This window comes from Solanum stenotomum, chromosome 1 (genome assembly GCF_019186545.1).
Source record: "Solanum stenotomum isolate F172 chromosome 1, ASM1918654v1, whole genome shotgun sequence".
Lineage (NCBI taxonomy): Eukaryota > Viridiplantae > Streptophyta > Magnoliopsida > Solanales > Solanaceae > Solanum > Solanum stenotomum.
The window spans coordinates 25,690,950-25,703,264 of NC_064282.1; the positions used below are offsets into that span (position 1 = coordinate 25,690,950).

General features: G+C 31.6%; 3 protein-coding genes across 4 annotated transcripts in view; 1 reads left to right on the forward strand and 2 right to left on the reverse strand.

Annotated features, from left to right (window-relative positions):
* Positions 1-3,162, reverse strand: part of LOC125869775 (probable aspartic proteinase GIP2) — a 37,305-nt gene extending 34,143 nt beyond the window's left edge. The window contains exons 1-2 of one of the 2 annotated variants that reach the window (XM_049550218.1): positions 2,635-3,162; positions 956-1,669 (exon numbers count right to left, since the gene is read on the reverse strand). In XM_049550218.1, coding sequence (XP_049406175.1) covers positions 956-1,669; positions 2,635-3,151 — 1,231 coding nt within the window. In that variant the 5' untranslated portion in view covers positions 3,152-3,162. Of the gene's footprint in view, positions 1-810; positions 1,670-2,634 lie in introns of those variants that run through there. The other variant, XM_049550216.1, reaches the window with a different exon arrangement.
* LOC125869835 (uncharacterized) overlaps positions 1-12,315 on the forward strand; it is a 525,520-nt gene that overhangs the window by 43,652 nt on the left and 469,553 nt on the right. The window lies entirely within an intron of this gene.
* LOC125869814 (probable aspartic proteinase GIP2) lies at positions 10,162-12,234 on the reverse strand. Its single transcript, XM_049550245.1, has 2 exons — positions 11,670-12,234; positions 10,162-11,133 (listed from the first exon to the last, which is right to left on the reverse strand). The coding sequence occupies exons 1-2, from the start codon at positions 12,178-12,180 to the stop codon at positions 10,352-10,354; spliced, it is 1,293 nt and encodes a 430-aa protein (XP_049406202.1). The 5' UTR covers positions 12,181-12,234; the 3' UTR covers positions 10,162-10,351.

Below are 12,315 nucleotides of genomic sequence, written 5' to 3' on the forward strand. Positions count from 1 at the left end.
GAACATAGAAAAATAATATTGAGTAGAGGAAAAAAGTGTAATTGGAAAATAAGAGAAATTTGAATGTCTCCATGCCAATGCTAGAGAAAGAGAGCAAATGCTACTATAATTTATTTATACATGATACATCTATATATGAAAGTATGACCCAACTTTGTTTTGAATTTCTGTTTTATTATTCTAATTGCCTTGGGAGTAAAACTCTTTTATGACTCATTAATTTAGTCAGCGTGATCCAGAGGAGAAGTATGGAGTCTCACATGTACATGCCCAATTTGACTAATTTGAATAGATAAAACAGATACTTACTTTGTTTGAATTTGTTTATCCATTGTTTATCTAGTCTTGATTTGTGAGTTTAAGAAAGGAAAGTATAGACTTTTAAATCTAGTGGTATTATTAAACTAAAGATAAGTAGAATATATCAAAATATCCTTTAATTTTGTGACAGGTGGAAAGTTAAAATTAAAAAAATGTTAAAAAGAGAAAGATAATGTACTACATCGAACGGATCGGATTGTGGCACCATATAAGGTATTTCTCGATCTTCTACTTTTATGAGGAGAATGAATCTTTTTCTCAAAGAAGTTGGTCTAAATCTCCTCCAAGTGATTAGGTTTGATATGCAGAGTTGGAAAAAATATTTGTGAACAGAAAAAGAAAACATGTATTTCTATTATTTTAACCATATAATAAAAGAGAATTCAAAAAAATTCTTGCGACATATTTGCTCTAGAAACACGAGAATCATTTCAAATTTAACAATTGAGTTGCAATAGTTGAGCAAATTGCATAGCATAATAGAAGTAAGGGAAATAATTATTAATGTAAAAGTAGTTGAAACTTGTTATTACTATAAGAAATAGGAAATTATACTAGAATGGTACTTTGTCCATAATAGTATTATCGTACTGAGAGCATGATGTTTGTTTAAGCTTGAGTGAGGAGCTGAAACCTATTTTCCTTCCTGGAAGATCAAACACCAATAGGTTCTCTTCCAATTGATATCCTCCTATCACAATTGATGGTAACCATGTTTGGTCTTGTCTCACAAAAGCTAAACACATAACATCCTTACTAACTTGTATCATCGAATTTGCCCCAGAAATCCTCCAAAACACACTCGGTTTGTAGAAGACGATATCTATAGGAGGAACATCTGGTCCAACATTGGTGTTTTTAATGTTTTCAGAACTAAAGCAAGTTGCAAATGGACTCATAGGAGGAGGCTCTACAATTGTCACATTCTTAGGAAGCGCGTTAATGAAAGCAGTTTTAACAGAATCGTAAAAGGTAGTGTGCAAAATTGTGTAAGGTATAGCTGTGCTGATGCTAGTCCCATCAGTTCCATGTCGTTTCTTATTTATAATTAGCAATGTTTTATTTAGTGGCACGTCTTGCCCCGCGACTCGAATGGATGACATTTGGAAATAATACTCATCAGTTTGTAAAAATCCTCTCTTATTTACAAGTAGTTTGGTGTAGGCAAGATCCTTGGAGTTGGAGATGTCGATCTTGTTAGGATTGTAAAGATAATATGGGTTAGGACCGATGAAAATAACGCCACGAGATGAGCTCAAACACATACCAAACTTCCTGCTAAATCTAGGGTCTGAACCAAGTTGATTGGGAACAGTAATTGGAGTTGTTTGTCCAAAACCTGCTACTCCTGTTGAGGCATAACATGCATAATTGAAATCAGAAGCTGTCCTTAAACATATCATAATATTCGTATGGCTATAAGACTTTTGAAATGTGTTAAATGTCATAATATTAAAGTTAAAATAGAAATTTGAAATAAATTAGTTGTATACATAAAACAAAATATATCATTTTTTGGACTGAATTAATAAGAAAATAGTGTCAAGCAAATTAAAATTCCAAAAATATTGATTTAAAGGGAAACATATAAATCGTCCGAAAAAATCATTTACACATTGATATTGTTAGATTAGGTCTTAGGCCTAACTTACACCCCAAAAGCTAGCTCAAAGGGAAGAGGATTGCCCAAGCCTTATAAGGAGTCCACCCATCTCATTAACCACCAATGTGGGACTTTGTCATTCTTTAATAGATATCATTCACCCCCTTATACTTGTTTATAATGAAATCCCCATCCCCCCTCACCCTACCCACCTCACTCCGCTCGGTCTATTAGTGAACCATATCCATCTCTCTAAGAATTGTGAAAGATGTTTCCACCTAAAACGCTCTCTATCAAAGGTGACTTTAATTTATACTCGATGGGACTCGAACCTGAAACCTCTTGGTTAATGATAAATGAGTATTTATCACTTTACCACAACCCTAATTAAAAACAGAGAGGAGTATTTACTAATTCAATTATTAAAAACTGTGTTCCTTCTGTTTCAATTTTGTTTGTTTGATTTTGACTTGATACACAAGTTTAAGAAAATAAAAAAAAAATTAAAATTTTGTGGTCTTAAATTAAAATGTTTCAAAATATCATTTAAGTTTGGCCTCTTAAACATACCATATAGAAATTTAGAATTAGAAATTAAAATTGTCAAAAAAAAAGAAAACAAGACATTTTGTTAAAAAACTGACTAAGAGGACATGCAATATAAGAGAAACAAATTGAAATGGAGAAAGTAATAATTTCAATTTCGATACCTGTGACTCCATTGGCGAGTTTTTCGAGCATATAAGGATCAATAAGGCAAGTGAAAATAAAGCGCGGCGAAGTGACTAGAACCCCAGGAGAAGAACCAATGGTCAATACATCCTCAGCAACTTCAGAACCATCATGATACATTTTCTTGATGGGATTTTCACCCCAAATGTAACAAGTATTGTTGTTGCATCCAGGCTGCAATTCACTTCTAAATTTGCAATCTCCACAGCCATAAGATTTGGCCATAGAGCATTCTGTAGAATTACATACAGCTGATTTGTAAGTTGAACTTGTATGAGTTGTACTATTGGTACAATCCACCCATAAGCTTTTACCACCAAGATGGAGTAAGAGTTTTGTGGGAATTAAAGGAGTTTTTTGACCTACTTCTATAATGTATTGTAGAGTTGATGCATCTTTAGTGACTGGAATGTATAGTACTTCACTTGAGCATTGAAAAATATTGAGTAAAAGAAAAATGACAAGTATAGATAAAGGAATTTTGAATGTCATCATGCTAGAGAAAAAAAGAAAGTAAATGATATAATTAGACCAATGAGGGATTCTAATTTATAGTAGTAATAATAATTGGTTTGTAGTTTTTCCTTTTTTTTATTTTTTCAACGTTACTATAGTCTATATGGACAATATATGAGCTATGACCCACCCATGTTTGAATATCTTTGTTTATTATTGACATTAGTAAAACTCTATAATGCATCCTTATTTCTTACTCTAATTTTTAAAAAATGTATTCTATGTACAAAAAGAAAATAAAAATAATACAATATGTTTTTTAATTTTATTGCATCTGACATTATGTCCTTTAACTTTAAATGTATATAAGTAGATATTTAAATTAATATAGAATTGATAACACTATAGAATATCGCATAGGACACAAATTATCACTATTATGACAAATAGGACGCGTTTATCTACTCTACTAAGACAGTAAGATGAAGATGAAAGTATATGATCACAACTTTGACTTTGAATTAAATCTAGTCAGTATATATATGGAGATATCTCATGCACATGCCAAGTGGACAAGGAAACAGAATTATACGCGTGTTTGAGATTCGTATTGCTCACATCTCATCTCAATTTAGATTTATACGTGTGTTCGATATTCACATCGAAGTCTGATTAAATTTAAATTTATATGTGTGCCTGATATTCATATTAGAGTCTAATTAAATTTTGATTAATGCCAAAATTTCGTATTTAGGCTAAAGTATTTTCTAACAAATGCAATTTCGTACGTAGGGATTCAAATTTACAACCTCTAATTAAATATGAAGAAGTACTTACTACAACACCACAATCTGCCTTCTTTATCCTCGTATCATTATTGAAGTTCTTCAAGCGTTTGTTTTCTTATAACAACTAGAAAAGAGAAACATTTACTTTTTCTTGTTTGGTTTGTGTGAATACGAAGATAGTAAGGAAAATTTAAAGTTGCCTAACTTGTCGGGGAGGACCATGCTGCAATTTTTAGATTTAGTTTTAGTTCCTCTAAAATTAATTTATCGAAGCAATTAATTAAAGTGAAAAATAAATATTGTAATATTTCTTATATTTGCAATTCGAATTGTGTCGATTGTCCCCAAATGTGACTGTTAGTTTCAAGAGACCGTAATTCGAATTGTATATATTATATCTGCAGTTCTTCTACATTGAGAGGCATCTATAAATTATTTTTTATGTTAATGATAACAAGATTAAAAATTATTGCAAGAAAATGAAATAAGGAAGGCAAATAAAACTACAAAGAAAATAAGTGTTATAAAATCAAATTTTGAAAGGAAGTTTATGTATTTATTTCTTTATTTGTTGCATGTAGTCACAATGTAGATCATAAAGTTATCTAACTTGAGTGACTTAATTAATAAAAAATAAACATAAGTGATCTTATTGAAGAATTTGCTATAGTTGAGTTGACTATTTAAGTTGGGAGAAATTACACAAATACAACATTTTAAAAAGTTACAACTAATTTCAGAGAAAATTATAAGGTAGTCTTAATTAATTTGTGATGATACTTGAGTATTTTGCAGCACAACGTCACACTCTCTTCATCTAATTCAAGTAGCACTTTTTTTTTTCTTTTTTGGGAGTTGCTAACGAATTTTTTAAGTTAAATTCAACCAAGTTAACTCAATAATTTAAAGTTTAAATATTCAAAAATTACATCAAAATATTAATAGTTTTAATTCTTATCAAACCAATATGATAAAAAACTATATTTTAAAAGATTTTATAACATAATGTACATAGTTTAAATCTCAAAAAATAGATGTTCCCATATTGTGTTATATCATAAAGAAAATACTTTTGGAGTATGGAAAATTAGTCAGAGTTATATGTTAGGTGTTATAACAATGTGTTGGTCTTTTAGCATTTTAATATTAATCTTTAGTAATATAAATTTGCTATTTTTGGAGTTTAAAGTGCTGCCTTCCCTTACTTTAATTAATTGCTGGCTTTTCAATTGTTGTTGATTGGCAATTCATTGGCTTCTATTGGAATATTTTTATTGGCTGCTTTACTCCATTTTGGAGTTGGTTCTTATGCTACAATTTTTTCAATGAATTGTGCATGTCACAATTCGAGTCTCCATCCCACCGAGACACATTATTTAGAATTATGAGTGGCGCCAAGTTAATCCTTGATATAACATATCAAAGCATATCATATGAAATTAATGCGGAATGAAATACATGCTTAATAAGTCTTAATAATGAAATCAATAAATCTATGATGATTGAACAACTATTGTTTGAAATATGCCTCTAACATTTAGACCGAAGGAAACAAGTTTACCAAAATATGGACCTCAGTTACCTCAAACCAAATAAACAAAAAAACTACTAAAATCCAACTAACAACTAATCCAAGGAATTCCCCGTATGAGGAGGATTCACCAATCGTTGGCTGGAACTGCTACAACCTCACTAGCCACGAGTTTGAGTATGGGCGCTGAAATTTACATCATAAAAGGATGCATCGCAGAGAAAAGTATGCATTAGTATATGGAATGTACTGAGTAAGAAAGGGGCACTAGCATAATCGTAAAAATAACATAACGAGGATAGTGAAATAAGGTTTTCAAATTCATGTACATTAGTAAGAGAACTTGAGGAGAAAACAATTGGGTTCCTCTCTAAATACCATTCAAAATCCTCTTTCAAAAGCATATATAGAGATGAGTCTATTTCAGTAGCCTTGCATAATCATAAATGTAAATAACATACTTAAAAATGAATCAAATAAAGTAAAAGCATATCGTTAAAGATGCATAACTTGGAGAGTTTCTTAAAATCGACATACACCATGTGAGCTCATGATGTTCAACAACTAACCCAGTTGGGAGGGTTGTCCTATACCTTTCCAGAGTATAGAACCATATCATCATATCTATGTGGATCCACTAATCTGAACCTATCAGGGCTAAATGATCAACCGTCAAAGCGGTGAAACATAATTCTACGATGGCACATAGCTATGAGACTTGAATTTTCTAAACATGTGTCCTCTCGGTGCTAAATAGTCCTCCGAAAATAACATATATTTCTCATTGGTATGAAAACCATCTGTCTATTTGAATCATATGTGAAACAAGCTCGAAAGTCATATCTAAAATAACTCGAATTTAGATTGAAATTCATATCATGCTAGTTTTCATGCATACAAGTCATAAGAGTTTGAATGACTATAAAAATCATGTTAAGTTAGCTAGTACAATGAGATTTTAAAGCCAAAGTCAAACAATGAAAACCTAAGCTAATGAAGAAAGATCACAATTTCATAATAAAACTAGTTTTACTTCTACCAATTTTGTGAAATTCTTGAGAATTAATATACTTTAGACATGCGAGTGAATGAATACTCTCATTGAAGCCTTATATATCTGAGAGTAGGGGTGTACAAAATCGAACCGAAAACCGAACCAAACCCCAAACCGAGAAAAAAAACCCGACTAGTGGTTTGGTTTGATTTGGTTTGGTATTGAAAAAAAAACCCGACTATATTTGGGTTGGTTTTGTTTTAACTAAAAAAAACCAACCCGACATTATATATGTAATTTTAAAATTTTATTTTATACATAAAAATATTTACTTTGATATAATTTAAAAATATTTCTCATACTATTTCATAGTTTTTATCTTTTAATATATTATTTCAAGTTTAAAACTTAGAATTCGGAATGGTCCAATAAAGATTATAGTTCATAGATGTTGATAATTATAATAAAACTTAAATCAAAATCAAATTAATACTAATGCAAAAAGAAAATCAATTCAACACTAAGAATGACAATAATATTGAATATTTGTTCTTTAGTTTTACATTGGTTTAGACAATTAAAATACATAATCTAATTTTAATTTTCCTTAAATATTTAGTAATGTAACTAATACTTATTAAACTTATTTTAGCATGATTTAGTACTTTTAAATTATGATCATTTTCATTATGACTTTGCAATATTTATTTATATGATGATTTCATTATTATTTTTTATTGAATATTTTATTGTCATCAGTACTCATCTCATATTTTGTGTTATTTTCTTAAGAAACACCTTAGATAATTGTATTTTGGTTGGACTAAAGAAATAGTTGGAGCACAAGTTAATTATATGTTTGTATGCAAACTTTACCGAAAAAATCCAAAAATCTGAAAAATTCGAGGTTTATTAGTTTGGTATGATTTATAAATTTAAAAATTCGACACAATGGTTTGGTTTGGTAGTTGAAAAATCCGAACCAACCCGAGGTTGAAAAACCCAAAAAAATCCGAATTTTATTAGTTTGATTTGGTTTATAAATTTAATTTTTTTATACAAATGGTTTGGTTTGATATTTGAAAAACCCGAATCAACCCGATCATGTACACCTCTACCTGAGAGATTGAGAATCTAAAGAAAAACTAACTTGAAAAATTTGAAACTGTAGCTTTGCTTTTTCTGAGTTTGGAGAGTTGAGAGCGTAGAAGACAAAGAAAACTAAGTACTTGATGAAATATATTCCCTTAACAGAAGTTAAAACGTCATGGCTTAGACTTAGGAAGAATGAAAAAAGAACAAAATAACTCCAATTAAAAAGTTGTGAGAAACATTTCATGAGGCCATCTACGATCCGTGGTTTGATCTAAGGGCCATAGATCCCATCTGTGGACGTTAAACTAAAATTTTGAGTTTCTGAAGTTCATTCTACAGACCCAAATTATGACCCGTAATCATATCCATGAAAATCAGGTCCAAAAACAAGTTGAGAGACTTCACTTTACAGGCTCAATTTATGTCTTGTAGGTGATTTTACGACCCGTAATTGGATCCATAAGAATTAGACCAAAAAATTGTCTCTGAAGCTGGTTTTATGAGTTTATAGTATGGGTCATACTATAATTTACGATCCATAAATAAGGTTCGTAGTTATCGGACTTTGAAAATTCGGTTGTGGTAGTCTTTGGTAAAACTATCAATAACGTTTTACTCCAAACTCCGTTTGATGCAACTTTGGTGGTGTTGGAAAGAAAACTCAAAAGACTTTAACTAGATAAGTCAAGATACACCTAATAACTTATATACTAAGAGATATGGTCGTTTGAAGTTGACCCTTGCATGAACTAATGCGAAAAACTTAGCAGGTAGGAAGTCTTTGAACTCAACTTATAAGTACTAACCCACTTCCAATACACTCCACACACATAGAAAAGAACCTTAACACATAAGAACAAGTAAGACATCACCCTGTCCTAGCTTATTTACTTACGACGAACAATTTGGATACTACGAGTAGAGTTGCGAGGTGTTACAAGAGCAGAATTCCTTTTGTTCGTTGAATAGTGCAACAATTGTCCATTGATGGCATTTGCTGCCTTCTCATTTTAATATACTATTTATTCCTCCATTATATCTTGTAATTTATGTAACACCTAGCTCATTTATCTACCTAGTTTACTACCCTCATTATCTTCACATTCATTGCAAGGAAGAATTTCTCCCCTATAAATAGTGATGTTCTTCCTTTGTCGAGAGCACAAGAAAATAGAGAGTGCATAAATGTTAGTAAAAAGAGAGTTCTTGTTAGTTAAAATAATATGTTCTTTTTGTGGAGCTTTCGAATTAACTCTTGCCGAGGAGGAGAGTGACTATTGGTCATAGTTGAGGGGGAGTTTGATTTTAAAAGCAAAGTTAAAGGGTATAAATGATTTTCACCCACTGGTGTTGCATTGACTTGTTTGTATCCCTTATTGATGGGTTTGGGATCTTTTTCCCTTCCCATATGGATAAATAAAAGTCTTATTCGGACCAGTCCACTTTAGCCCATAAGCCCAATATTATGTTGCATATATAAGACTTGTTTAAGTCTTATTTTCAGACACAAAAGAGAGAAAAGTCAAGAGAGAGTTGTTTTAAACAGAGAGAGAGAGTTCTCAACATTTGGTTCGTTAATCGTTGGATCGTGCTCAAATTTAAACTGAGAGTTCTCAACATTTGGTTCTTGAATTTCAATGGTGGAGATCGGATTTGGTTGTTTGCAGTTTCTGATTTTGGGGCGTGAACAGTAGTTCATTTTTGGGTGAATTCTCTCTTCTAATTTTCTAGTTTGGTGCAATCTTGTTCCGTTGTTGCTCGTTGTGTGACACTTGTTTTGTTGCCAATTTTGGAGAAAAATATTGTAACTCTTGGTGATTATAGTGGAGCTTTTGATCCTGTGGTCTTTTACTCTTCACATTGAACGGTTTTCATGTAAATCTTTGTGTCTTGTGTGATTGGTTTATTCTTGTCTTTTATTTTTGTTTGGTTGATAAACTTTATGTCCATTCTTCATATTGCTTGATTTAGTTTGTCTTCTCTTGGTTCAAATTGAAAGGAAAAGTTTAGACTTGGGTATTATTCCATTATTATCCTATCGGGCAGTGGTTAGGAAAGGCAAGGCACAAACAAAAATAAATTACTATGTAGTTGTACGCATGTGAAATATTTAATTCGTGACGACGCTTGCAATTCAGTTATTTAATTTGGTACCAATACTAAATGAAGGAAAGTAATTTGCTGCACAACGGCTTGCGGATATTAATTAACTTTATTTTTCATCTCAGTTTATGTGAATTTTGAGCTAAGACATTTGATTTTGACTATAAATTCTTTACAAATTTGAAAACTAACTTCAAAGATATGGTCTAGTGAGACAATCGATTTCAATGTGTTTTGTTAATTGAGTATAATTTGCATATAGCAACCTTGTTATCACTTTAGATGTCAATAGATAGAATTTATTTCAAAATCCACTTGTTTAAGAAGGACAGCTAACCAAATTATTTCAATGACAATTCATGATACAAGTGTATAACTGACTTCTTATAAATTTGAATCATTGAAATATATGCAAGGGCTAATATGATTCTAATAATTCTGACCATTTCTACAAACTGGAGAGAAGGTTTCTTGATATTTTATCCTTTCCTTTACAATGTACCATTTGGCTACAAGTCTAGTGATACACCCAAATTAATTACGCCATTAAAAAGGTATTACTTCTTATTGAAACAAGTACATTGATCCTTTTTGATGTTCTTGAAGACATTCAAAAGAATACAAAAAACGATACAAATCATACACTTGTGCAATGCACGTACACTGATCGTATAGTTTATTATTGAAATAAGAAATTACATAATTAATTGACTAAAATGGTACTTATATTAGCCTAGAATGGTATTATCGTACTTAGAGCATGATGCTTGTTGAAGCTTGAGTGATGAGCTGAAACCTATATTCCTTCTTACTAGGTCAAATACCAAGAGGTTCTCTTCCATTTGATGTCCTCCAATCACAATCGATGGTTCCCATGTTTGGTCTCTTCCCACAAACGCTAAACACATAACATCCTTATTAACTTGTACCACTGAATTTGTCCCATAAATTCTCCAAAATGCACTCGGCTTATGCAACACAAAATCTATCACAGGAACATCTGGTCCAACGTTGGTACTCTTAATGTTTTTCGAACTAAAGCAAAGTCCAAATTGTTTCATAGGAGGCTCTACAATTGTCACATTCTTCGGAAGCGCCTTGATAAAAGCAGTTTTAAAAGCATCATAAATGGTAGTGTGTAAAATTGTGAAAGGTGTAGCTGTGCTTATTCTCGTCCCAGCAACTCCATTTTTCTTATTAATAGATAACAATGTTTTATTTAGTGGAACGTCTTGCCCCGCGATTCGAATGGATGAAACTTGGATATAATACTCTTCAGAAGTCACAAATCCTCCCCTTGTATTTGCGATTAATTTGGTGTAGAGAATATCGTTGGAGATATCGATTTTCTTAGGATTGTAAACATAATATGGACCAGAACCGATGAAAATAACCCCACGAGATTGTGTAGATGAGCTCAAACATATACCAAATTTTTTGGTGAATCTAGAGTCTAAAGCAAGTTGATTGGGAATGGAAACTGGACTTTCACGTCCAAAACCTGCAACTCCTGTTAAGAAATAATACAATTCAATAATTAAAAATTCTACTTTCTCAAATTGGGTTAAAAATTGTATGGTTGACTTCTTACCCTCTACACTTGTTTATGGTGCAATTAAACCCCTTACCTACCTAAGGATGTGTGAGGAGAAGAAAAAATAAATACTCTATTAAAATGACAAAACTTTGCATGTGACATTTTCTTTAATTTGTTCACTATGTAACCCTCTGAGTTATATATTTTAAAGTCAAAAGGAATTAGGTGGGTCCCATTGTGACTTCTATTGTCTATTGGGTCTATCCCTTAAATTTTTTGTGAGCTTTATTTAAAATCCTACCATCTATGTTATGAATGGAGCAGGTAGGTGATGGCTCCTACAGCCTCCTTTTTGTACTTCTAAGGTTCATTCAATAATGTGTAATATAACAAAAAAAAAAGAAGAAGATAAAAATACATGCATATAAATTTAATTTAACAATTAACCAAGTATATGTGACAATTTTAAATTTTAAACTAAGGCATTCACACAATATATGATTCAATACCTGTGACTCCATTCGCGAATTGTCTCATCATATCTTGATCAAGAAGGCAAGAGAAAATAAACCGTGGCCAAGTTACACGAACACCAGGAGTAGAACCAATAGCCAATACATCCTCAGCAATTTCAGCGCGATCGTGAAACGAATTGATCAATGGATTTTCACCCCAAATGTAACACGTATTGTTGCTACATCCAGGTTGCACTTGAGGTTTGAATATGCAATCTCCACAGGCATGAGATTTGGCAAAAGTGCATTGTGTGGAATTACATACTGCTGGTTTGTAAGTTGAACTTTTGTAACCTTTGTCACAATCCACCCATAAGCTTCTACCACCAAGATTGATTAAGAGTTTTATGGGGATTAAAGGAGTTCTTTGACCTACTTCTATGATGTATTCTAGGGTTGATGCATCTTTAGTGACTGGAATGTATAGTACTTCAGATGAGCATAGAAAAATATTGAGTAGAAGGAATAAAAGTAGCATAGATAAAGGAAGTTTGAATGTCACCATGCTAGACAAAGAAAGACAAAAAAGTAAATGGATTATTAGACCAATGAGAAATTCTAAGTATGGAGTTGCAAATTTATAGTAAGAGATAGACGCATTAGACAACTATAGTCTATATGGATTCTTTTGTTTATTTCC